The following is a 26528-nucleotide window of genomic DNA, read 5'->3' as shown; positions in this document are numbered from 1 at the left end:
TTATATGGAGTAATAGGAGGAGATATAGGGAGGTTATATGGAGTAACACGATGAGATATAGAGAGGTTATATGGAGTAATAGGAGGAGATATAGGGAAGTTATATGGAGTAATAGGAGGAGATATAGGGAGGTTATATGGAGTAACACGATGAGATATAGGGAAGTTATATGGAGTAATAGGAGGAGATATAGGGAGGTTATATGGAGTAATAGGAGGAGATATAGGGAGGTTATATGGAGTAATAGGAGGAGATATAGGGAGGATATATGGAGTAATAGGAGGAGATATAGGGGAGGTTATATGGAGTAATAGGAGGAGATATAGGGGGGTTATATGGAGTAATAGGAGGAGATATAGGGAGGTTATATGGAGTAATAGGAGGAGATATAGGGAGGTTATATGGAGTAATAGGAGGAGATATAGGGAGGATATATGGAGTAATAGGAGGAGACATAGCGGAGGTTATATGGAGTAATAGGAGGAGATATAGGGAGGTTATATGGAGTAATAGGAGGAGATATAGGGAGGTTATATGGAGTAATAGGAGGAGATATAGGGGGGTTATATGGAGTAATAGGAGGAGATATAGGAGAGGTTATATGGAGTAATAGGAGGAGATATAGGGGTTATATGGAGTAATAGGAGTAGATATAGGGAGGTTATATGGAGTAATAGGAGGAGATATAGGGAGGATATATGGAGTAATAGGAGATATAGGGAGGTTATATGGAGTAATAGGAGGAGATATAGGGGAGGTTATATGGAGTAATAGGAGGAGATATAGGGAGGTTATATGGAGTAATAGGAGGAGATATAGGGGTTATAAGGAGTAATAGGAGTAGATATAGGGAGGTTATATGGAGTAATAGGAGTAGATATAGGGAGGTTATATGGAGTAATAGGAGGAGATATAGGGAGGTTATATGGAGTAATAGGAGGAGATATAGGGGAGGTTATATGGAGTAATAGGAGGAGATATAAGGAGGATATATGGAGTAATAGGAGGAGATATAGGGAGGTTATATGGAGTAATAGGAGGAGATATAGGGAGGTTATATGGAGTAATAGGAGGAGATATAGGGAGGTTATATGGAGTAATAGGAGGAGATATAGGGAGGTTATATGGAGTAATAGGAGGAGATATAGGGAGGTTATATGAAGTAATGGGAGGAGATATAGGGAAGTTATATGGAGCAATAGGAGGATATATAGGGAGGTTATGTGGAGTAATAGGAGGAGATATAGTGGCATGTAAAAGTTTGGGTACTCCTGGTCAAAAGTACTGTTACGGTGATCAGTTAAGCAAGAGATGACACACAAGTTTGGGCACCCTTGAAGATTTGTGTGCTCAGATAATTGTGATCAAGGACTCCAATTAGCCTGTTAGGGTTATGGCTTGTTCACTATCATCGCTAGGAAAGACCAGGAGATGCAATTTTCCCAGCTTTATAGAAATCCATCCTTCTCTAACCTTGTGCCAAAAACCAGCAGCCATGGGTTCTTCTAAGCAGCTGCCTAGCACGCTGAAAAAAAAAAATGGTGGAAGCCACAAAGCAGGAGTGCGCTATAAGAAGATAGCAAAGCGTTTTCAAGTTTCCCTTTCGTCAGATTGAAATCTAAATAAGAAATGGCAGTTAACAGGAACTGTGGAGGTCAAGATAAGGTCTGGAAGACCAAGCAAAATTTCAGTGAGAGCTGCTCGTAAGTTTGCTAGAGAGGCAAATCAGAACTCCCACTTGACTGCAAAAGACATTCAGAAAGATTTAGAAGACTATGGTTCATTGTTCTACTATTCAGAGACACTTGCACAAATATGACCTTCATGGAAGAGTTATCAGAAGAAAACATCTCTTTTTGTCCTCATCATAAAATTCAGTGTCAGAAGTTTTCAAAAGAAAATATTATACAATCCTGATGCATTTTGGAAACAAGTCCTGTGGACCAATGAGATTAAAATAGAACTCTTTCACCACAATGATCGAAGGTATGTGTGGAAAAAAAAAGGGCACAGAATTTCAGGAAAAGAACACTAAGCATGGGGTTACATCAGTCATGCTTTGGGGTTGTGTTGCAGCCAATGACAAGGGGAACATTTCACGGTTATAGAGGTAAGAATGGATTCAATGAAATTTCAACAAAGTCTTGATGCAAAGTTAACACCATCTGTTAGAAAGCTGAAGTTGAAAAGATGATGGTTTCTACAAATGGATAATGATTAGTGATGAGCGATTATGCTCATTACTCTAATTTCTCCCAGCATGCTCAGGTGGTCTACGAGTATTTCGGCGTGCTCAGAGATTTAGTTTATGTCGACGCAGCTGTACGATTTGCGACTGCTAGACAGCTTGAATACATGTGGGGATTTTCTAACTATACAGGCAATCCCAACATGTATTCAAGCTGTCTATCAGCCGCAAATCATGCAACTGAGTCAACATAAACTAAATCTCCGAGCAAGCCGAAATACACGGAGACCACCCAAGCATGCTCAGAGAAACTCGAGTAACGATCATTCTCGCTCATCACTGATAATGATCCTAAAGACACATCAAAATCCACCTCAAAAGGCTCTGGCTGAAGGTTTTACAATGGGCCTCACAGTCCCCTGATCTGAACATCATTGAAAATCTGTGGATAGACCTCACAATAGCAGTGCATGAAAGATGACCCAGGAATCTCACACAACTGGAAGAATTTTCCAAGGAAGAATGGATGAAAGTCCCTCAAACAAGAATTGAAAGACTCTTGTCTGGCTACAAAAAGCATTTACAAGTTGTGATACTTTCAAAAGAGGGTGCTACTAGGTACTAAACCATTAAAATTTTGCACTGGCCCATTGTCCTTTATTGCAATTTTTAAAATTTAAAAGATGAAAATATATTTTGTCTAAAATACAAAGGAAATGTGTCATCTTTAACTTTAGGTATTTTAGAGATCATTTCATCTTCAAATTGCTTAACTGTTCACAATAACCGTAATTTTGACCAGGGGTGACCAAACTTTTACATGCCACAGTATATGTGTAGTTGGTGCAAATTTATTCACAAGTCCCATTCTTGGCCACATTAGTGGTCTCTGATGGATTTACAGGAGAAGAAGTACTGATGGATCTCTCTTTTGATGATCTGATGGGCTGGCACAATGTTCAAATAAAGAACCACCGTTGGCAGCCAGTAATGGGTGATACTGGCACTTCCGTGTAGCAGCCACAGACTTGTGAATCGATTCAGACCAACCCTAGTTATTTAGAGTTATAGGAGAACATACCAGACACGTTATATGAATAGGTTTAATATGTGGGTTCCTGAAGTACAATGTTATTAACAATAAGTAAATTAGTAATATATAATGTAACATACATACAGAAATTCTGAGCAATTTTCCCATTAATACACTTATTGGTTATTAAGTTTCCTGAGGACCATACACCATAACTCTGCGATACACCTATATACTAGCAGGATCACTTTCTATGTTTGCTTTGTGCCTTGGAAGTAGTAAAGTTCTTATTGCGAAGGAAGAATTCTAACCAGTAACACCATCAGGTAATAAATTAGGCTAAAAAAATAAATAATCCCTAACTCGATAATTACATAGACTTGCTCCAAGGACTAAGCACACACATATACTCCATTCAGTAGTCTTCCCTGGGAATGGATGAGTACAGAAAAGTATATCATGTTGTGCTTGGTATAAGTGTAATGGCAGTGTAGCAGTTCTAAGATGTCAGTGCAAAATATAGCAACCCCATATATTGTAATAGGGCATAAGGATAGGTGACTTCTTGACCAGATAACTCTTTAAAACAACAAGATGCTACTTTCTTCTAAAAACAGCTCCACCCTTGACACTAGGTTGTGTTTGGTATTGCAGCTCATCTCCATTGACATGAATGGGGCTAAGCATCAGTATCATACAGAACCTGTGGACAGGTATCGCATGTGGTTTTAAAGAATTTCTTAAAAACTAGAACAACCCCTTCAGAAAACCCAATTGTTATGTCTCTGGTTGGATTGTCATAGTGTTGGATGATGATGAAGATGGTAATGTGCTAGGTACCAAAATGGAGGAGGCAAGAAGCCACTCTGTCTTGGCATGGGTAATTATAAATCAGGCCTCCCATGAAGGAAAGTCTACCTGACTCTACCTTGCTTATAAGACCTTAAGTCCTTCCGTCGGCCAGCTATTAGAAAAAAATAGTACATTCAGTGCCGTTATATCACTGCACCATTCATAAACTATGGAACGAAGCAATAGCATGTGCAGCTGTCCTTCCACAGATTGAGGCATCTTGGGGTACAAGCTTTGGGTGCCTAAAGGCCACCATGCCCATTAGATGACTGTCGGCTGAGAATTCGGCCAACAGCCAACTCTCCCATACGCAGGAGCATTCATTCAGCTGAGCCCCTGTGTTCTACATGAGAACGCCGATGGGTGGCATATCGGCTGGTGGCTTATATTTGGGAGAACAATGTGACTGACAGTCCGAAGTCATGTCCAATCGACATCTCCCCCGACAATCAGTTGGCTGGCTCTCCCTTACATGTTATCCTATCGGCCGAACTCGTCAATATTGGCAGGCTCAGCCAACATTACTCTAATGCCGCCATTAGGGATGACAACCAAGGCCTGTGCTGGTCACATAGGTTACCAGGTCACTGCCTTCCACTTACCAAGCATCCTACTCTCCTGCTGCTCTTACCATGACCCTTGTCTGATTGCTCACTTATCCCCGGCCACTTGGCAACTCATCTCCTGCTCTTTCTGCACCATGATTGGCTGCGTAGTGTTACTTTCCCACTTTACTGGAGTGGAGCTGAGCAGAAATTCTAGGCACTGCCCATGGACACTAGTGACACAGTTTTTCGAAAAACAGGCAATCCATTTTTGTCAATCTCAGATCACCCTTTAATCAACTCCCATTAGGATTTTTTGCTTATGATCCTGTAACAGACCAAACTGTAGCAATGGAGACCTCACCTCCATAATGTGCAGGTATACATATATTGTGACTGATGGGGGATTCATGTAGTTCTACATTCATAATCATGACTTCTGAATTTTAATGATTAATACTCTATTGCTTCTGAGTCCCATTCTGTAAATATTAAGGGGGTGCTCCGCTTTGAACTATACATATTAGTCTGAAGGGTTCTCTGATGATAAACCAATCACAATCCGGCAATCAGATGTAAAGTAACCTGGGTGCAAGTGTTCAGTTACGCCATAGCACTCCCACTGGTGAAATGAAGCATTACACAAACTACATTGAAAACTATGAGTCATCTGTATAATTACAGACATGCTGGTTCCTCCTGAGCAAGAGGTGTCCATTGTAGCCACTGTTCAGTCTAGATTATGGATGAGGGTAGTGGATTCCGGACTCCTCCAATAGAATTTCCTAACATGGTATAGAAGCTAGATAGCCCCTTTTGAACAGTTCACCCACGTTAAAGGTCTCCATACACAGTAGATTAACGTTGGCCGAACCTGCCAATTTCAGAAGGATCGGCCAACCATCTAATATGTATTCGCACCTCAAGACAGATGATGTAAGAGAAGATAATGGGTGGTTACCATTTAAACCCTGATCCTTTTGTTCTCCAGGCAGATGAATCTGTCAGCGACTAGCTCAACTCTTCTCATAGAAAACACATAAACTCTGAACCAAGCCGAGCATTTTTCTGTATAAGGGAGATGGGAGAGATATCTGTAAGCTGAACGAGCGCTAAAGAGACCAATATACAGTATAAGGTTAATGGACACCTTTAGATCAGGGGTGTTAAACTACAATCCTCAAGGGCTGCAAACAGGTCATGTTTTCAGGATTTCCTTGTACTGCACAGGTGATAATTTAATCACCTACACACATAATGATTACAGCACGTTGTGCAAAGCTAAGGAAATCTTGAAAACACGCATGGTTCGCGGCCCTCGAGGGATGCAGTTTGACACCCCTGCTTTAGATGACAAGAACATATCCATTAAATGATAAGGTGCAATTGGCTCAAAAAGGCAAAAAGTATTCTACTCCTACTGCCTGGTATCAAACGGCCCTTATGCTAACTCCTTCTATGATCCTGTAATGATGTGGTCTTATTAACGCATGGAAGAAATTTACATTAAATTATGTCAAGAGTACTTTGTGCAAATTAATGGATCCAGCCCATTTCCCATAATGATTAACCCTTGAAATAGAACAGAATTTTTAGCTATTTGAACGTCTATAGATTTGCGAGGTATATAGTAATTGCATCTTCTTCATGCATCAGCAGTGCGTGAAAATGTTAAGCAGTTACAAAGGTATTGTTCTTTTTTTCCTTCTGTGAAGACTAATACATAGCAATCCTTAAGTCTCTGTTCTGTTAAGCGACAGAAAGAATAGTCCATAGTACCTTGAGAAGACATTAGCATATTTGGACATTGGCGTGTGAGGGACAACTCAACAACCCTATGGAAGTTGTTGTTGGAAGTCGACATAACTGCATAGTAGGACAGACTGTAGAAACGGAGATACGTCACAGTGCTCAGAGTCCTTGTTCTAATGAAAAATGTTGTTGAACCTCTTAGGACTTGTTCAGAAGTGCCTGTAGATACTGGGCAACCACGTCAGCCGATTCCCATGGGACAACCTTTGCTTTGTAGGACCCTTTCTGCTTTTCCTCCATCTTTCTAATGAGCTTGTGCATGGAATAACTCTTTCGAGGAAAAGCAACATCGGTGGAAGTAAATGTAACTGTCGGGCAAAAATCATTGGCGCCATCACCAACGTATAAAAGGTTCTCAAACTTTACTCCTTCTTGGGATCGTTCATTGAGGTACTCAGTCACTATCTTCCTTTTGCACATGTTTGCCGGGCACTGAGGACAACTATGAGAATGATAAGGTCCTAGAGTTAAGTATCCTGTCTTTTCCACACTGGTAGGGTTGCTAATAACCCTGCGGAAGAGAGAATGATAGCCGTACCTTTTCAGGTTGCTCTCAATGCCAAACATGTTAGCATCAGAAATGAGGATGATCTCAAACCGATCTTGGTTCTTGGCCAAAAAACGGAAGAGCGTAGGCATTCCGGGTGATAGGGGGATTTTTTCATACACAGATTTGAGGTCGCTCACCTTCACGCCTTTATCTCCAAGATATTTAAATACTCTCTGCATGTACTGGTTATAAAAGCCATCTTGGAAGGTTTCCCGTAACCAGTCAGGAAGCTCCTGCTCAGGCGCAACCTGAACCACCGAATCATCGCTATTCTCATTGACAATTGTCTCGTCAAAGTCAAAAACAAGAAGGTACTTGTGGGTGGATGCCATCTTTGTCACCTACAAAACAATGTGAAAGTTAATACAAGTTGGGGCATTTCCATAGAGCTCCTGGCATTGTCTTTTAAGCGAAGATTAAAGGGGTATTCCCCATCTCCAAGATCCTATTCCAATTTGTAGTAGGTGTAATAATAAGATTATTAGCAATTACCTCCAATTAGAAATGTAGTATAGTTCTTCTGCTTAGCTATGTTGCTTGATTCATGTGCAGGGCATTGCAGTAGCTTAGGTATCCATAGATACCTAAGTTACTGCAATGCCCTGCACATGGGGTAAGCTACATAGAAGAACTATACGACGTGTCTAACTGTAGGCATTTGCTAATATTTTTCTTATAACACCTACTACATATTGGGATAGGATCTTGGAGATGGGAATACCCCTTTAAATGTCAGACGGTCCCATTTAAGTACCAGTGGATCCTCCATCAAGCCTAAGATCTGATACATTATTAGGACCAAAGGTCCAGCAGAAGACAAATCCATCTAGAGCCATCACATGCTACTATATTGGGTTGACCTAGAAATTACCTCCTTTCGAAGGTCCAAGGAAGCTCAGTCAGATACTGCTTGGATGCCCTTTGGTAGCACATATGGACACTTGCCCTTGTAATGTGATGGTACAAGGAGATGCTTGTTGGAAATAGTCAGTTTAAAATGTACTATTGCCTATTCATGGGAAAGGTGCTAAACGTCTGACCGATGGTGGTCCAGGGAACCATGTTCCCTCCATGGAATGAAGTACAGTCCTCGGCTATCCCCGTCAGTCCTTCCGAGCTTGAATAGATTGGCACTGTCTATGCTTATTTGCAGTCCCAAAGGTGAACAGGTAATGAGTTGGGATTCTGGGAAAACCCATTAAGCTTGGAAGTGACTGAATGATTTTAGGATTTCTACAGAATGAATACATGTGTTCTATAATAAATGCTTCTGATGTGGTCTACAGGTGCATTGTGGGTATAGCTGGAGCTATAAAGCGATCCACGCTGAGGTAAATGGCAGCATATTACAGCACATTACTGACGCATGAGGACACAAGCGTAACTAATGGATTCCTAATGGTGCCGTGGGTCGGAGCCTGTTCACATCTGTAGAAGAAAAGAAGAAGACCGCACTCGGACCGATGTTATTCACTTCAGTGCAGATGGGCGACTTTTTTCACTGACCGAATCGGTGCGTGACAAAACCCACAGCGTGCACAAGCTTCTTCTGTAAATCAGATGAGGATCACCCATTCAATTATCAGTGTGCTCGAAAAAAAATGATTACCTGCATATACGGAAATTGGACTGCACTCTGATATCATCCGAGTGCAGTCCAACGTTTTCCACGGACTCATTGACTTACTTAGTGAGCGCGATCAGATCAAGCTCGGACATGCTGCAATTTTTTACTGGCACATGGAGGAAAAAAAAAAAAATCGGACATGTACACGGCCCCATAGACTAACATTGGTCGGATTGCACGCAGAGTGTGAGTGAGCCCTAAGTGTGAGCTACTGCGCCTGCTTCAACTAGATGCAATACCAGACACAACCACAGATGTGCGTGGCGCTGTTTTTAGAAGGGTTTTATAATAACTGATGATGGACTGAAGGAATGTTACTACTGTATATCTAGAGAATTTTTCATGACTTGCTCCTAGGGCTCCCCAGCCATGGATAACATGGATAGATACACATAGATAATGCTACGTGCAGCGAGATCCGGAGCTAAATATAGGTTAATCATATGGATGGACTGATGTGATAATCATACATCTGGTAGTAAAAACAGCGGGAAAACTAGTCTGCAAACTGCTGCGTAGAGCAGATGGTGGCGCTGACGAAAAGCTGGGGGTCCTTCATGTCAATCACAGCCGGCTGTACCTTCACCAAACAGCGTGGTATCACTATAGATTTATATGTTTCTATATTAATGGTATGTGATAAAAGTGCGGAGGGCAGCCATGTAATGTGATTGGCCATCCTGGCAAATAAAGCCGTTATTGATATTACGTCTCATCCCCCTTTAAGCACGACCTGTAGTGATGAGGTGTTATCTGAGCATGCTCTAGTCCTAATCGAGTTTTTCGGCGTGCTCGAAAAAAATGCAGAAGGAGGAGCTGAAATCTCTGTATACAGACTTATACAAAGAAGGCTGTCAGTCAGTGATAGGACCGCCCACTGGACTCATAATCCCAGAAAGAGCAAAGGTTTAAATGATGAAAACTCAGATAACACTAAATCTTTCCTCAGAAAGCGATATATTAATCTGCCCAGCTCCCCCTGATTTATAACATGGTGCCCACAGACTGGACGGCAATTTCGTGGTGACAGGGTCCTGTTAAGATCAAACCAAAGCTGTAGAGTAGCTTACCCCCCATGGCATAGTGATATAGTGGCATCTAGAATCATTATTGTTATTTGAAATCTCTTCCAAAGACCACCTCTGTGAGAAGACCATGCCCCTGTCCAGACCAGATTTTCAGCCCTACCACATAGTTTACAGCCTGGCAATCTGTGAGAAGACCACCTTCTACAAGACGGCTTCTCAGTGTAATTATTGGTTCATTCACCTACATTATAGTTTTGAAGGTCTTTGATTGTTTTCTCCTTTTTCATGCTGTAATGTGCAGTATAGACCTTTTAAGGGGCCCAAATACTATTTCTATTTCTGCAATTCCTGTAGCCCTGTCACTTGTAATGAATATGATCAGTTAAGAAGGTTTTTTTTTTCTACTGTCAATTCTATCATTGCCCCTGAATATACGTGAATGTCCTCCCAAATGGAGTAACTTAAAGAAGTATTCCCATCTCCAAGATCCTATCCCGATATGTAGTAGGGGTAATAATAATAATATTAGCAAATACCTCCAATTAGGAATGTAGTATAGTTCTTCTGATAAGCTATGTCACTTACCCCCACGTGCAGGGCATTGCAGTAGCTTAGTTATCCAAGGTTATGACCACTCGTATAGTGACAATGGTCATAACCATGGATACCTAAGCTGCTTCAATGTCCTAAACACGGAGTAAATGACACAGTTAATCAGAAGAACTATGCTACATTTCAAATTAGAGGTATTTGCTAATTATTACACCTACTGCATATCGGATAGAATCTTGGAGATGGGAATACCAAAGCTTGTGGGCCCTAATGCAAAATCTTTAACAGGGCCCCTAATATAGATCTTTGATAGGATGCATCCCCTGCACCAGTTACAATCTCCTGCTCCTCCACCATTTTATTACTGTGTACTCTCCACTTCCTCTACCAAATTATTATGTTGTGCTCAGTGAGAACAGCGACATTGGAGATTAAAAGTATATTGTGCAAAATACAAATACTGTATAGTGATTATTATCCTTCTTTATACAGCTGGGCCAGATAATTGTAGGCGAGGGGGTACATGTAACCGAGATCTACTGGTGATGGGGTGCAATGGAGAGGGCGGAGGTCGCCCCGTTATCCTAGGTCATCAGTTATCCTAGGCCATCAGTTATCCTAGGCCATCGGTAATGCTATCCCTGGGGCAGGACACCATGTCCTGGATGCTGCAGGTCTCCTAATCAGGGTGATGGGGTGCAATGGAGAGGGCAGAGGTCATCAGTTATCCTAGGCCATCAGTAATGCTATCCCTGGGGCAGGACACCATGTCCTGGATGCTGCAGGTCTCCTAATCAGGGTGATGGGGTCCAATGGAGAGGGCGGAGGTCGCCCCGTTATCCTAGGCCATCAGTTATCCTAGGCCATCAGTAATGCTATCCCTGGGGCAGGACACCATGTCCTGGATGCTGCGGTCTCCTACCAAGGGGCGATGGAAAGGAAGGAGGCCACCAAGAACAGGAGGACCAGAGCTGGAAAACTAACACTACGATAAAGTAATCCCCTATAAATGAGATATTATATAGGTGATAAATTATAGAATGTTCTGAACCTAAAATACCTGTGTTATGGCCAAGTAAAAGGATAACAGCAGCCAGTCAGGAGCCGGAGCAGAGCCCTAATGACACCGGACTCTGAACTTGGCTACAATGCTGCATGTCTGACTATAAAGTGCCAGAACTGTAGATGTGATGCCTCCATCTGCCTCCACACTGGCACTGAGGTCACTGCAGTGCCCACTCCTGCCCCAGGGACTGCTATGTGTGAGGGCTATACCCGCTCCAATCATAGTGCATGCACCACTAACATAATGCTTCTTCGTCTATAACACCCCTTTAAAAAATATAATATATATATAACACCCCTTTAAAAATTAAATATACAATATTATTCCCCCACATAGCTAGTGGTTGCTCCCACTCCTTGCTTTGCCCTCTACAAGTTAACCCCTTTGCTACCCCGCAGTGGTATCTCCCCCACATTGTGTAGCACGGAAGGTCAAGACAGTCCATGTCATGCACAGGGGGGTTGCAGGATTAGCTTACGCTCTTTTCTTGACGGCTTCCCTCTTCTGTAGGCGGTTAGCTGCTGTCCTGTGTGTTATCTCCTCCGATATTTTATATCAAGCGAGAACCGGCCGCATCGCATTACGTCACACGGTGGGCAGCCAATCGGGTGTCAGCTGTGATCAGAGGACGCCGCAACAGGGAGGGATGGCAGCGCCCCACGGCCAGTAACCCCGCCCATTCCCATTCACAAGCAGCCACGTGGGTGGAGAGGAACGCCCACTGCTGAGAATCACGCCCATAATGGTTTGGTAACGGGAGAGCTCTCCGTGCGCGAAAGGCTGTATGTAGAAAAGGTGTAAGTGTAGAAGGTATATGTGTGTGTATATATATATATAGATAGAATGATAATGTGTGTATGTATGTATATATATATATATATATATATATATATATATATATATATATATATATATATAGTGTGTGTGTATTTATATAGATATGTGTATATGTATTTACGTGTGTGTATATATGTGTATGTATATATAGTGTGTGTGTGTATATAGATAGATGTGTGTATATGTATATATGTGTGTGTATATATGTGAATGTATATATAGTGTGTGTATATATATATAGATAGAATGATAATGTGTGTATGTATGTATATATATATATAGTGTGTGTGTGTATTTATATAGATATGTGTATATGTATTTACGTGTGTGTATATATGTGAATGTATATATAGTGTGTGTATATATATATATATAGATAGATGTGTGTATATGTATATATGTGTGTGTATATATGTGAATGTATATGTGTGTGTATATATATATATATATATATATATATATATATATATATATATATATATATATATATATATGTGTTAATCAAAAGAAATACAAAAGAAAACCAGAGCAGCACAACGTCCCATACACAGAGAAACTTACAATAGGCTCATTTGTTTTGATCTAGCAGTCTGGGAAAGAGAGGGAGGTGCTATTTGCATGAAAAAAGTCTGTGTAAATCCAACATAGTAAGAAAGGATTGCAAATGCACTCACCGACTGCAGTTCAAAGTGTTTATTCCAACAACAAGTGAAACATCTTCACGGCACGGGGGAAAGGAAATTAGCCAGGGAGAGTGCGGCAGACGAGACGACGGCCGTTTCGCGCTGCACAAGAGCGCTTCTACGGGTCCATTGGACCCGTAGAAGCGCTCTTGTGCAGCGCGAAACGGCCGTCGTCTCGTCTGCCGCACTCTCCCTGGCTAATTTCCTTTCCCCCGTGCCGTGAAGATGTTTCACTTGTTGTTGGAATAAACACTTTGAACTGCAGTCGGTGAGTGCATTTGCAATCCTTTCTTACTATGTTGGATATGTATATGTGTGTGTATGTGTATATATAGATACAGTGTTGTACTGGGGAGCCAAGGGCCCACCAGTAACATTGACTTTGAGGGGCCCACTTTTCACCTGCATACAAATATTACACTACCTTCGTTCACAAATTTACCTAAATCTCTATATAATAATAACCTTGGTAGTTTGGTTAATGAATGATGAGACGCTGCTTTTTTCTGTACAGAGTGAATTATGCCAAGTACTGCCCATACAATGGGGTTGGGGGCCCAGATCTGCACAGGGGACCACTGGTGATTCCCCTGTTACCCTACGGGCCAGTCCGAGCCTGGATAGATATGTGTGTATATGTATAGTATATATGTGTATGTATATATCTTTATATATGTGTGTGTGTATGTATATGTAGAAAAGGCGTGTGTACATATATACATATGTCTGTGTATATGTGTGTGTGTATATATGTAGAAAAGGTGTGTGTGTGTGCTCGCACATATATACATGTCTGTGTGTATATGTATGTCTGTGTATATGTATGTCTGTGTGTCTGAGTATATGTATATCTACTATATAATTGTCTTAGGGTCACCTCGTCTTGCTGTCTGTCTTTCTGTCTGTCTTTCTGTCACGGATATTCATTGGTCGCAGCCTCTGTCTGTCATGGAAATACAAGTCGCTGATTGGTCGTGGCAAAACGCCCACGACCAATCAGCGACGGGCGCAGTCCGGCGGCAACATGGCCGCTCCTTCCTCCCCGCAGTCAGTGCCCGCTCCGTATTCCCCTCCAGTCAGCGCTCACACAGGGTTAATGGCAGCGCTAATGGACCGCGTTATGCGGTGTAACACACTCCATTGACGCTGCTATTAACCCTGTGTGACCAACTGTTTTACTATTGATGCTGTCTATGCAGCGTCAATAGTAAAAAGATCTAATGTTAAAAATAATAAAAAAAATAAAAAATCATCATATACTCACCTTCTGGCGCCTTTCCCGCTCCTCGCGACGCTCCGGTAACCGGTCCATGCATTGCGATCTCGCGAGATGATGACGTAGTGGTCTTGAGACCGGAGCGCGCGAGGAGCGTCGGTAAACGCTTCCTGGATCCAAGGGCTAACGGAGGGTGAGTATATAACTATTTTTTATCTTAATTCTTTTTTTTAACAGGGATATGATGCCCACATTGCTATATAATACGTGGGCTGTGTAATATACTACGCGGGCTGGGCAATGTACTACGCGGGCTGGGCAATATACTACGTGGGCTGGGCAATGTACTATGCGGGCTGTGCAATATACTACGCGGGCTGGGCAATGTACTACGCGGGCTGGGCAATATACTACGTGACTGGGCAATATACTACGTGGGCTGTGCAATATACTGTACTACGCGGGTTGGGCAATGTACTTACGCGGGCTGTGCAATATACTACGCGGGCTGTGAAATATACTACGCGCGCTGGGCAATATACTACGCGGGCAGGGCAATATACTATGTGACTGGGCAATATACTATGTGACTGGGCAATATACTACGTGGCTGGGCAATATACTACGTGGCTGGGCAATATACTACGTGGCTGGGCTATATACTACGTGGACATGCATATTCTAGAATACCCGATGCGTTAGAATCGGGCCACCATCTAGTATATATACAGTATATATGTGTGTGAGTGTGTATATATGTAGAAAAGGTATGTGTTCATGTCTGTGTGTATCTGTATATTACATGTGTGTACACATATAGATGTGTGTATATGTTAGCGTGCATGCCCTATTCATATAATACATCGTTTCCTATAGGTATATATATATATAATTCACCTCTACACCTTGGTCTGGATGACTGCATCTGGTGATGTCCAGCACATGACCCGACCGGTGAGACTCGAGTCCTGGAAACCTGAATGGAGTTAATAGAGAAGTATTTTTTTTCCTTAGGCCGGTTTCACACGTCAGTGGCTCCGGTACGTGAGGTGACAGTTTCCTCACGTACCGGAGACACTGACTCACGTAGACACATTAAAATCAATGTGTCTCTGCACATGTCAGCGTGTTTTCACGAACCGTGTGTCCGTTTGGAAAACACGGAGACATGTCAGTGTTTGTGGGAGCGCACGTATTACACAGACCCATTAAAGTCAATGGGTCCGTGTAAAACACGTACCGCACACGGATGTTGTCAAGCGCCGAGGGAGCTGGGTAAGTATTTTAATGCCAGCGGGCGGGCGCACATGGGGTGGGAGGGGGCAGATTACCGGCAACTTTATTTTAAAAACAAAAATAAATTAAAAAAAAGATTATTCATTCCTTCTCTCCAGCGAATGCTGCTGGAGAGAAGAAATGAATGGCGGCTTCAGCACCAGATGCAGGGGACAGCGCTTAACTGTAGCGCTGTATCCTGCATGGTGCGTGTGGTACCCAGTCGGCACACGGGCGGCACACGGATGCCGCACGTGTGCCACACTGATGTGCCACGTGAGCACACGGACACGGATAATTCCGGTACCGATTTTTCCAGTACCAGAATTATCTGGACGTGTGAGAATGGCCTTATGTAGCGCAAACCTATTCCACAGCGCAGTACAGGGGCTGTCGCCATTCTGGGCCGCTGAGGATGTAATTTCTGATATGTCGGTCATCAAGGACAAGCAACAGAATGTAGTGCAGAGCAGTTGTCTGCGGAAGACTACAACTCCCAGCATGCTATGATACCCTCCACCGGGGAGCTGTGGGGGACATGGAGACGTCTGTGCTCGGCCTCCGCTAGTGTTGCCCCCATATCCACCTGTCACCTGCCCAGAGTTTCCAATTTGATTTTTTTTGTGGACATTTATCCAGAAAACGCGGACAGACGACATACTCTGCGGAGACACCGACTCTGCGCCATGCGGCTACAGCCCATAATTCCGACACGAGGACGTCTGCGCTGGGAACTGTACAATGATGAGAGTTATCCTAATAACCGGCACAAGCTTCTCCAGCTCTGCAACAAAACCATTTCATGAGTCCGCGATTGTTGTGGGACAGTGGGAAGATGCACCCAATTTTTATGGCCTGCCCAGGAATTGCCGGCCGTTTAGCAGCGCCGCACCCACAACCATCACATCCCCAGTGTAATAATCCAGCAATTACCACCTAATACTTTCAATGTCCAGTGGACAGAGGTGTATGGGGACTCATCAGATTTTCTCTGCCTGGATCTGTTTGTCAGCCCATCTCCCCTCCCCCACCTCGATGATGATGCCTATGGTGACAGCTTCTTCCCTGCACCTGTGTAGAATGTGCTCAGTCATTGTGGCATCGGTCACACCACTAATTATGCTTTTCCTTGAGTCAGTACCCAAGGAGACAGCAGGTATCTGTAGACTGACAGGCAAACACAAATTATTATTTATTTATATAGCACCATTGATTCCATGGTGCTGTACATGAGAAGGAGTAGCATACAAGGTAGAGATATCACTTACAGTAAACAAACTAACAATGACAGAACGATACAGAGGGGCGAGGACCCTGCCCTTGCGGGCTCACATTCTACAGGATTATGAGGAAGGGGACAATAGGTTGAGGGTTGCAGGAGCTCTGGTGTTGGTGAGGCGGTAGCTTCGGTAGTGATGAAGAGGCAGCGGGGTCAGTGCAGGCTGTAGGCTTTCCTGAAGAGATTAGTTTTCAGGTTCCGTCTGAAGGATCCGAATGTGGTTGATAGTCGGGCGTGTTGGGGCAGAGAATTCCAGAGGATGGGGGATATTCGGGGAAGTCTTGGAGGCGGTTGGATGAGGAGCGAATAAGTGTGGAGGAGAGAAGAAGGTCTTGGGAGGACCAGAGATCACGTGAGGGAAGATATCGGGAGATTAGTTCAGAGATATATGGAGGAGACAGGTTGTGGATGGCTTTGTAGGTCAGTGTTAGTAATTTGAACTGGATATGCTGAGGGAATGGGAGCCATTGAAAAGATTTGCAGAGGGGGGATAAAGAGAAGTAGCGAGGAAAGAGATGAATTAGTCGGGCAGCAGAGTTAAGAATGGACTGGAGAGGTGCAAGGGTGGTAGCAGGGAGGCCGCAGAAAAGGATGTTGCAGTAGTCAAGGCGGGAGATGATGAGGGCGTGCACAAGCATTTTAGTAGATTGACGGTTGAGGAAAGGACGGATTCTGGAGATATTTTTGAGCTGGAAGCGACAGGAGGTGGAAAGAGCTTGGATGTGCGGTTTGAAGGACAGGGCAGAGTGGAAGGTTACTCCGAGGCAGCGGACTTCCGGTACGGGGGAAATCATGATGTCATTGATTGCGATAGGTCGGGTAAGGAAGATTTATAGGATGGAGGAAAGATGATGAGTTCAGATTTGTCCACATTGAGTTTGAGGAAGCGAGAGGAGAAGGAGGAGGATATGGCTGATAGGCACTCTGGGATTCTGGACAGCAAAGCGGTGACATCTGGGCCAGAAAGGTAGATCAGAGTGTCATCAGCATAGAGGTGGTACTGGAATCCATGGGACTTTATGAGTTGTCCCAAGCCAAGTGTATAGATTGAGAAGAGTAGGGGTCCTGGAATAGAGCCTTGGGGGACTCCAACAGAGAGAGGGTGGGATGAGGAGCTAGTGTGGGAGTGGGAGATGCTGAATGTGTGGTTGGAAAGGTACGAGGAGATCCAGGATAGGGCAAGGTCTTTGATGCCAAAGGAGGAGAGGATCTGTAGTAAGAGGCAGTGGTCAACCATGCCGAAAGCAGAGGACAGGTCTAGAAGGAGAAGTACAGAGTATTGTCCAGTAGCTTTGGCGGTAAGTAGGTTGTTAGTGATTTTGGTCAGGGCTGTCTCATTTGAGTGATGGTGGCGGAAACCAGATTGTAGATTGTCAAAGAGCAAGTTAGATGAGAGGTGGGAGGAGAGTTCAGAGTGGACGTGCTGCTCCAGGAGTTTGGAAGCGAATGGGAGCAGTGATATTGGGCGATAGCTGGACATAGCAGTTGGATCGAGGGTTGGCTTTTTAAGGATAGGCGTGATTGTGGCATGTTTGAAAGCAGAAGGGAAGGTGCCAGAAGATAGTGATAGGTTGAAGAGGTGGGTTAGGGATGGGATAAGTGTGGTGGTGAGGTTGGGGAGGAGGTGTAATGGGATGGGGTCGAGCGCACAGGTGGTGAGGTGCGATTTGGAGAGGAGACAATTAAGCCCCCCTTCAGTGATGTTGGATAGGGAGGTTATGGGGTTTGGGCATTGGTCTGGTATACAAAGGGGTTGTGGTGGTTGAACAATGAAGACTTGCCTTGTCTGGTCAATCTTATTTTTAAAGTGTGTGGCAAAGTCCTCGGCAGAGGAGGGAGTTAAAGGTTTTGAATAACTGTTTTGGGTTTGTAGGATAGGGAAGATACGAGGGTTGTGAAGTAGGCCTGTTTAGCAGAGGTGAGAGCAGATTTAAAAGCGAGTGTTGCCTGTTTGAATGCAGTGAAGTCGTCTTGCAGGTGTGTTTTCTTCCAACGCCGCTCCGCAACCCTGGACACTTGCCGGAGCTTTCTAGTGGTGTTATTGTGCCAAGGTTGCCTATTGATACGTATGATACATAGAATGCCAGGTCGCCCCTCCGCTCACATAGCACATTGGGGACTGCGCCCTGAGCCATTATACAATGCAAAAATAAGTGAGGCACAAACGTAGCCGTCACTGCCAGCAGATGGTATGCAAAACCATCTGCTCGCTCATATAAGGGCCGGCCTTAGGGTACAAGTCTACAGTTTCTCTATGTGACTCCTTCCAGAATGCACTGTGAGAGTTGTCCGGTGCCGAGAGCAGAGAGTACGTGACCGCAAGTATGTGATTTTCATAAATGCAGTCATGTGCCGACTAGACGTGGTGAACGAGGTCAGACAAGTCTAGTCGGAATGCGTCCGGAAGTGTGCAGATCACATAGTTGTGGTCACATGATCACACTCTCCCGGCACCAGCACTGGGGATTCCTCACAACACGCATTGGGCACACTGTAAGGATCCAAAGTCTTAAGTCACATAGAGTGATTGCAGACTTGTACCCCAAGGCCAGACAACCCCTTTAATTTATCCAAAATTAAGTTTTTGGCCCAAAAAATAACTCCAAACTCACATACCTTAGCTGACAATACACATTAGATAGTAGTTAGCCAATGGATTGTTTAACTGCCAGCTACTCTCCCATCTCCTGCATACACAGGAGCGCTAAGTCCTCTGCCAAACTCATCTCCAGCCAGACTAAATATTTGGCCATTATAATCCAACAGGACGGATCTTTCTCCTCTTCTCTCCTCCGACGTCATCTGTCTGGGGAAGAGTTGATAAACCCCATACACATGAGAAGGTTGGATTTTGGCTGACTTTTATCTAATGTCTATGAGGGTCTTTAGTGTCTTTCTTCTATCTAATTGGCTGCTCACCGCCTATTATCAAGTGTCATCCATCTTTAGCTGCACAACGGAGACGGATTACAGAACAACTGGGCTTCATCCCTCTACTACTGCCCTTTTGTATGTTTTAGCGAGTTTTTAGCTCAGCAGTGGCGAGCCATTAGATAATGATGGGAGCAGTGTATGCTGGAAAGTGATGGAGAGGAAGTTCCAGCTCCTATAGTACTCACAGAATGCTGATAAAGCGGAACTACTCACTCAAAAAGAGTGGATGGCAAGTTACAGAACAGGAGGATCATCAGGACAGTTTCTGGACATTTAGGGCTGTTATATGTAGTTGTGAGGAATGATGTCAGAAAAACCATGCTTTTATTATGGTCTGGGTGAAATAACAGATTTAATATTTGGCTTGTGTTTGAATCACCTCACTCAGGCAAAACGGGATTGGGGTATATGCGCAGATGGGGCCATAGACTATAATGGTGGCTGTGCATCATTTTCGGGAGTATTCGCTTTCTGGAGGTGGACACAGTCTACTACCACCAATCAGCTACTTGTGGGCTGATTGTTGGTCACCTAATGGCTTATTTCCTGCATTTCCTATGTGCACAGAACAATCAGAAATAGATCGCTCAGTGCGCATCGGCTGTCATTGTTCTCGGCAGCACGTCTTGTTTAGACTATGAACTATGATTTTTAAGCAGGTGATCGTCGGCCTGTTTACACTGCAATATTATCAAGAAACCAGTTTTCTTAGGAACCACTTCCCGATAAGCGGCCAGTGAAATCCAGCTTTTGGTTCTGTGATGATCAGGATTCAGATCAGTAGAGTCACGGTGGGTCCGGGTATCTCCTACGGCCTTGGGAACCCTCCTAACTAATCTACCACAAGACAAACATTTCCTAAGGTCTAAATATTTGTCGCCTCCAGACTCGCTTGTTTACTTAATATCTGTCGAGATCTGTGTCAATATTTTCTTTTTTCTACACTCTAAATACATATGCCGCCTAATTAGCTTTCTAAGGAATCAGCCCTGGAGTGTGCAGAAGTCGTATTATAGCGGTACAGTGACTGGGGTGACCTCTGTGTACAACACTATAGAAATACCGTAGTATACAGCGGTAATACGGATAGGATGTAAGACATGGTCATACAGTTATGTGCAAAGGAATAGCAATCTAATGTCACTAATGTGTTTAATTACTGTTTTTGGTAGAAAAGATCATACAGCACGGGAAAAAAATCTAGGTGTAGGCGAGTAATGGGCAACCAACAGAATCAACAGTCATGATATGCATGCTGCTAATTGGGTGTAATTGACTCATTTAGACTATGTGCACATGATGCGGAATTGCTGCGGATCCGCAGCGGATTTTTCCACGCAGAAACGCTGCAGATCCACACTGTGATGTACAGTACAATGTTATTCAATGGGGTTAAAAAAAAGCTGTGCAGACGGTGCGGAAAAATCAGTGCGGAATTGCTGCAGATTTCAAAGAAGTGCATGTCCCTTCTTTTGTGTGGATCTGCAGCGTTTCTGCACCCCTCCATTTTAAAAATCCGCAGTGGTAAAAACCGCACAAAATCCGCGGCTGCGGATTCTGCCAGATGCGGATTTTGTGCAGAAAATTCTGCACCTCTTTTCCTACGTGTGCACATAGCCTTTAAGGGAATCTGTCACCCCTGGGACATATATGACCTATTTATATGGGCATACAGGTAATAGAAATGTTACACTAGTCCTACCTGTATGCCTCATATTAGTGGTCGTGTTATTGAGAAATCATCAACCTGGAAGAAATCCCTGTCTCCTGTCTTCATTATATCACCCCCCTCCCATCAACATCACAGGGCGCTGTAACATGCAGTTGTGGCATCGGAATCCCGCGCCCTGCACTTCCTCCACAACCCGTACCTTTTCCTCCCTTCTATGGGCAATGTATTCAGGGATCTTCTGCGCAGACGAGTCACTGTGACCTCTGGCGTGCGCGACGATGAAGGTGCTCTCCCTATTTCTTCCTTGCATAGTCATTGCTAGGAACCATGTGTACAAAGCGAAGACTATGCACTGAGGAAGTCGGGAGAGCACCTAATCTTCGCGCACACCAGAGGTTACTGGAGCGGAAGTCCCAGTGACTCGCTGGCACCTGCTCCCTGACACTCTAAAGGGTAAAATGTATTTGATGTGTATGTATGTTATAAAGGGATAATACTCACTGAGACTGCAGTTAGCCTAGACAGGGTTAACTGTAATGACCGACCCAGTTTGTGAGGGGGAATGGAGAGTAGGTGTCAAAGACAGGAAGAACCAGAATCAGTGACTGCTGAGCAGTGACTAGTGACAGGCATGAGCCCAGAACCTCGGGGCAATGGATTGCCAGGGTTCCCCTCCACACTAGTCCCCTTTGCCGGCCTATGAACCTCGAGATAGACGTCAGGGCCCAGGGGCACACTCCTTCTGCAAAGCTTCAGGAGAAATTTGACCAGACCTATAGAGGCGGAGTGAGATAGAATCCAGATACACTGCTAGAAAATGAGAATATCCCCTAGAACTAGAAGTGATAGTAAGAGGGATGTTCTACCTATACTGAGAACCAGGGCTGAAGTTGTATCCGGTACCTGTGGGAAAGATGACAACCCGTTGGGCCTTATATTCTGTATATTCTGTATCTGCCTGTAAATACTGCTATTCACCAAGTAAAAGTTTGGTTTTTATGAACCTTCTGTCTCCTGGATTGATTGTTGCCCTGGTTCCAGAAGAGGGATTCCTGGAGTCAGAGGAGGCCTGCGGCCCTGAAGTAAGTGAGATGCATCTCACACACAGCAGCACACTGGGACTGGGTCACGAGTTGTCTGTAGAATGTCAAAGCGAGTGGGGACTGAAGGTCGCCCACGACTACCTCGCTTGGGCATCTTACATTTGCGTAATGTTTTGGGGATGTTTCTCATCCCATTGAGTTGAGCCCAATTGTCGCATACCAGGCACCATGGACCATTTTGAATATATCAAAATACTGGAAGAGGTCACGTTGCCTTATGCTGAAGAAATGTCCTTGAAGTGGATGTTTCAGAAGGACAATGACCAAAAACACATCAACAAGAGGCCAACACCCTGGTTCCCGACCAACAGGATTGATGTTCTGCAGTGGCCAGCCCAATCCCCAGACCTCAATCCGATTCAGAATGTGGCGTGACATCAAAATTGCTGTTTTTGATACAAAACCTAAGAATGCAAAAGAACTGTGGACTTGTAGCCCTGTCAGCTTGGGCTGGAACATCTGTTCGCCGGTGTCAGATGTTAGTGGACCCCATGCCACACAGATCTAAAGCAGTTATCCGAAATAAAGGTTAAAGAACTAAACATTAAGTGATTGAAGCCTGGAAACAAATGCCAGGTTAAGGTTATACTGTAGATATTTGAGTTTGTAAATGACAATGCACACTTCTGGTTTTTTGATTTATGTTGTTTTATTTGCTACACATTAGGCGAGCCGAAGGCGGTGGGTTTGGCTGACGTTAGTCGAATGTGCATGGGGGATATATAAAGTAAAAGAACATTGTGCTGACGTTCTTTATTATAAGGGTCCAGATGTACTCAATCTATGTCCCTACCAAGGTTAAAAAGCACCTATAAGGCTACGTTCACATTAGCGTTGCGCGCCGGTGCGTCGGCGACGCAACGCACGACGCACAAAAACGCTGCGTTTTGCGACGCGTGCGTCGTTTTTTGACGAAAATCGGACGCACGAAAAATGCAACTTGTTGCATTTTCTTGCGTCCGACGCTAGCGTCGGAAACGACGCACGTGTCGAAAAAACGCTAACAAAAAAATGCACGCGTCCCCTATGTTAAACATAGGGGCGCGTCGCCGCTGCGTCGCCGACGCAACAGCGACGCACATTAGCGTAACGCTAATGTGAACGTAGCCTAACACGTATTCACCCCATCCCACCCGTCATCAGCTCTGTATATACAGAAGATGCCATTTATTCCTCCTCCTTCTTTGCAAACCTGCGTGCTCTGAAAGGACCAGGCCGAGAAGACTTTTTATAGGCACTAGCTTATGTGCGGGGCTGTTGCTATTTGTGCTAGTATGGAATGGGGTAAATTATAGTGTTGAGCAGCACGCCAAGCCAGAGATCACAAGGTGCCGTGTGGCCGGCTTTGTACACAGCGCCACTGACTGGGTAATTACAGGCCGCCCTGTGGTGCCCCGACCGCGCCGCTCCACATTCACAGGAGTTATTTTAGCTCCATCTCTGGCCTGGTAACCATTAGCTTTCCTTTAATTATCATACAAGAGTGTGCCACATGGAGGGAGCGCTGCTTATTTGTAGATCTAAAAAAAAGTGTAAAATGTCCTGCACACAGCTGGAGGGGCCGCACGATGGAAAATTATACAGGATTGGGAAAACTTGGCTGCTTGCTTCTACAAAGAGCACCACACCCATCAATAGGCCACGTCTGAAAAATTAACTCCGCAAGCTGCAACACCACACGCAGCCTCAGGACAGGTGTGGTGCTGTTTGCAGAAGAAATTTAAAGGGTGTGCAGGTTTACTCCCATTCTGCCAATACTTTGGTATTACATAGCTCCAGCTCCCAAATCTTTCCGATATCTTGGACAGATCATAAAAGGGCGAAAAGGAAAAGCTCCATTAATTGAGGTTTTTTTTTTGCTGGTTGTCTACAGAGCATGTAAATAATTGATCCTATTCACTTCTAATTTACCTTGCTGTCAGTCTTCACTGCATTTTTCATTACAGTCATGAATCAGAGATATCAGGATGAACATCACCACCCAATCTGTTGAATATGTGAATCTGCTACGTATAAAAAGGGGACTAAAATGTGAAAGCAATGCTGTGTTTATGGCTGCAGTCCATAGAGCCTCCTGGAACAGCTCTTTACACGCCTGAAGACCATGACAAGACGCCATTGTCTGCGCACAATGGGCAGTTGTTAGTGTATGTAATCTCTGCTGAAGATACAATGGGAAAAAAATCAAAAACAGGAATGCTTTAAAATGTCAGCACAGACCTAAAGTTGTGTGAATCCATGGAGCAGGCAGTTGGGGGCTCTGTGAATTTGGGCCCATGTGATCATAATGGATATTTCATCAACTATCCCCCCAGTAATTGGGAGCCAAGGAGCTAATAACAGGTGTCAGTGGCAGAGGGACGACCCCTGCCCATCATATATGCCATCCCCTGGTGGGAATACCTTGTGTCACAGCTGCACAGCGTCTTGCAGATTACATAAAGAAACTTCATAAAGAAACTTCAACTCCCTGATTCTTTTGTCTCCTGATATCATCCATGGGGGAGAAGCAGGAGACCCCTACACATAGGTTTGACCATTTTAATGTGTATGGTGGTCTTTACTGTCACAAACAGAGAGAGATAATGCATTATCTAAATGCAAAGCCTAATGCAGACCTTAATGGGAAGCCAGTATCAGAAATTGACTGACGGATTATCTCAGGCTTTTTTGTTAGGGCAGTCCCACACGTCCAGATAATTCCGGTACCGGAAAAATCGGTACCGGAATTATCTGTGTCCGTGTGCCCGTGCGTTTCTGTGGCACATCAGTGCGGCACACATGTGCCGCCCGTGTGCCCACTGGGTACCACACGCACCGTGCAGGAGACAGAGCTAAAGTTTAGCGCTGTCCCCTGCATCTGGTGCTGAAGCCGCCATTCATATCTTCCCTGCAGCAGCGTTTGCTGTAGAGAAGATATGAATATTCCTTTTTTTTTGTTTCTCGTGTTTAAAATAAATATCCATGTCCCCACCCCCTGTGAGCTCGCCCGCTGTTCTTAAAATACTCACCCGGCTCCCTCGCTGGCTGGCGCTGCTTCCTGTCCTGGCCGCACCTTCTACTGTATGAGCGGTCACGTGGGGCCGCTCATTTACAGTGATGAATATGCGGCTCCACCCCTATGGGAGGTGGAGCCTCATATTCATGACTATAATAGGCGGGTGAGTATTTTAAGAACAGCGGGCGGGCACACAGGGGGTGGGAGGGGGATGGGGACATGGATATTTATTTTAAACACGAGAAACAAAAAAAGCAAATGCTGCTTAATGTAGCGCTGTCTCCTGCACGGCACACGGACTGCACACTGACAACGTCCGTGTGTGGTACGTGTTTTACACGGACCCATTGACTTTAATGGGTCCGTGTAATCCGTGCGCTCCCACGAACACTGACATGCCTCAGTGTCTGGCACACGGAGACACGGTCCGCAAAAAATCAATGACATCTGCACAGATACATTGATTTCAATGTGTCTACGTGTGTCAGTGGCTCCGGTACATGTGAAAACTGTCACCTCACGTACCGGAGCCACTGATGTGTGAAACCGGCCTTAGATGCATTTTTAAACCATTTTGACAATCGTTTTTAGACTCGCACTTCCTGTCTTTTAGGGAAGAGTTTTCAGCAGACTCCTTATCAGCACAGGCAGGCTACCAATGCAATACCTTAAACCATATAAAGGCAATAACTAACGGCTGTGCTTTTTTTTTACTATGTTGGTGGAAGGATTTTTTTTCTACAAGGATTTTAATGTCAAAATAAAATAGCTATTTTAAAAGGGATCCTTTTACTGGAATCTCGCTTTCTTCTGGCGAGTCTTTGCTCTTATTTTATTCCCACTGCTCCCTTGAATACTCCTTTTAGGAGATGTGGCCCTTTTTATTTGGTGGGCATTTTTTATGGTCTTTTCACCCTGAGAGACACGGGCCCCTTGTTAAAGACGATCAAAAGTAGAACTAAATAAAAAGGTCCGTATCTCTAAAGTCCTATAGGGCATTTGAAAGGCACTAAAACAGTATACCAGGGGAGCACGAGCAGTTAGAATGAAATAAGAGCAAAATCTGGACACTATTGACCTGGGGAAAGATCATTTTAAAGGGTATGGCCACCTTTGGGGCTTTTTTTATACTGAAATTAATGTATTGTTTGCTAAAAATAATTTTTGCAATTGGATCCTATTAAATTATTTCAGCGATAGCAAACTGCAGTCAATGCCGTCAGGCTGGATCTTCAGACAGCTCAGTCTCCTTCCCCGTCCATGTCTTCTCTTAAATGA

The 26528-nt window shown here is 44.2% G+C and overlaps 1 protein-coding gene across 1 annotated transcript; it reads right to left on the bottom strand.

Moving 5' to 3' along the window:
- Window positions 1–3277: 3277 nt before the first annotated feature.
- PHOSPHO1 (phosphoethanolamine/phosphocholine phosphatase 1) lies at window positions 3278–11796 on the bottom strand. The gene is made up of 2 exons (XM_069751502.1): window positions 11732–11796; window positions 3278–7321 (listed from the first exon to the last, which is right to left on the bottom strand). Exon 2 carries the CDS (start codon window positions 7310–7312, stop codon window positions 6569–6571), a length of 744 nt encoding a protein of 247 aa, XP_069607603.1. The 5' UTR covers window positions 7313–7321; window positions 11732–11796; the 3' UTR covers window positions 3278–6568.
- Between the last annotated feature and the right edge of the window lie 14732 nt (window positions 11797–26528).

The sequence above is a fragment of the Ranitomeya imitator genome, chromosome 2, assembly GCF_032444005.1.
Source record: "Ranitomeya imitator isolate aRanImi1 chromosome 2, aRanImi1.pri, whole genome shotgun sequence".
NCBI lineage: Eukaryota > Metazoa > Chordata > Amphibia > Anura > Dendrobatidae > Ranitomeya > Ranitomeya imitator.
The sequence above is the reverse complement of the archived record's forward strand: the minus strand, read 5'-3'. Positions and strand labels throughout refer to the sequence as shown.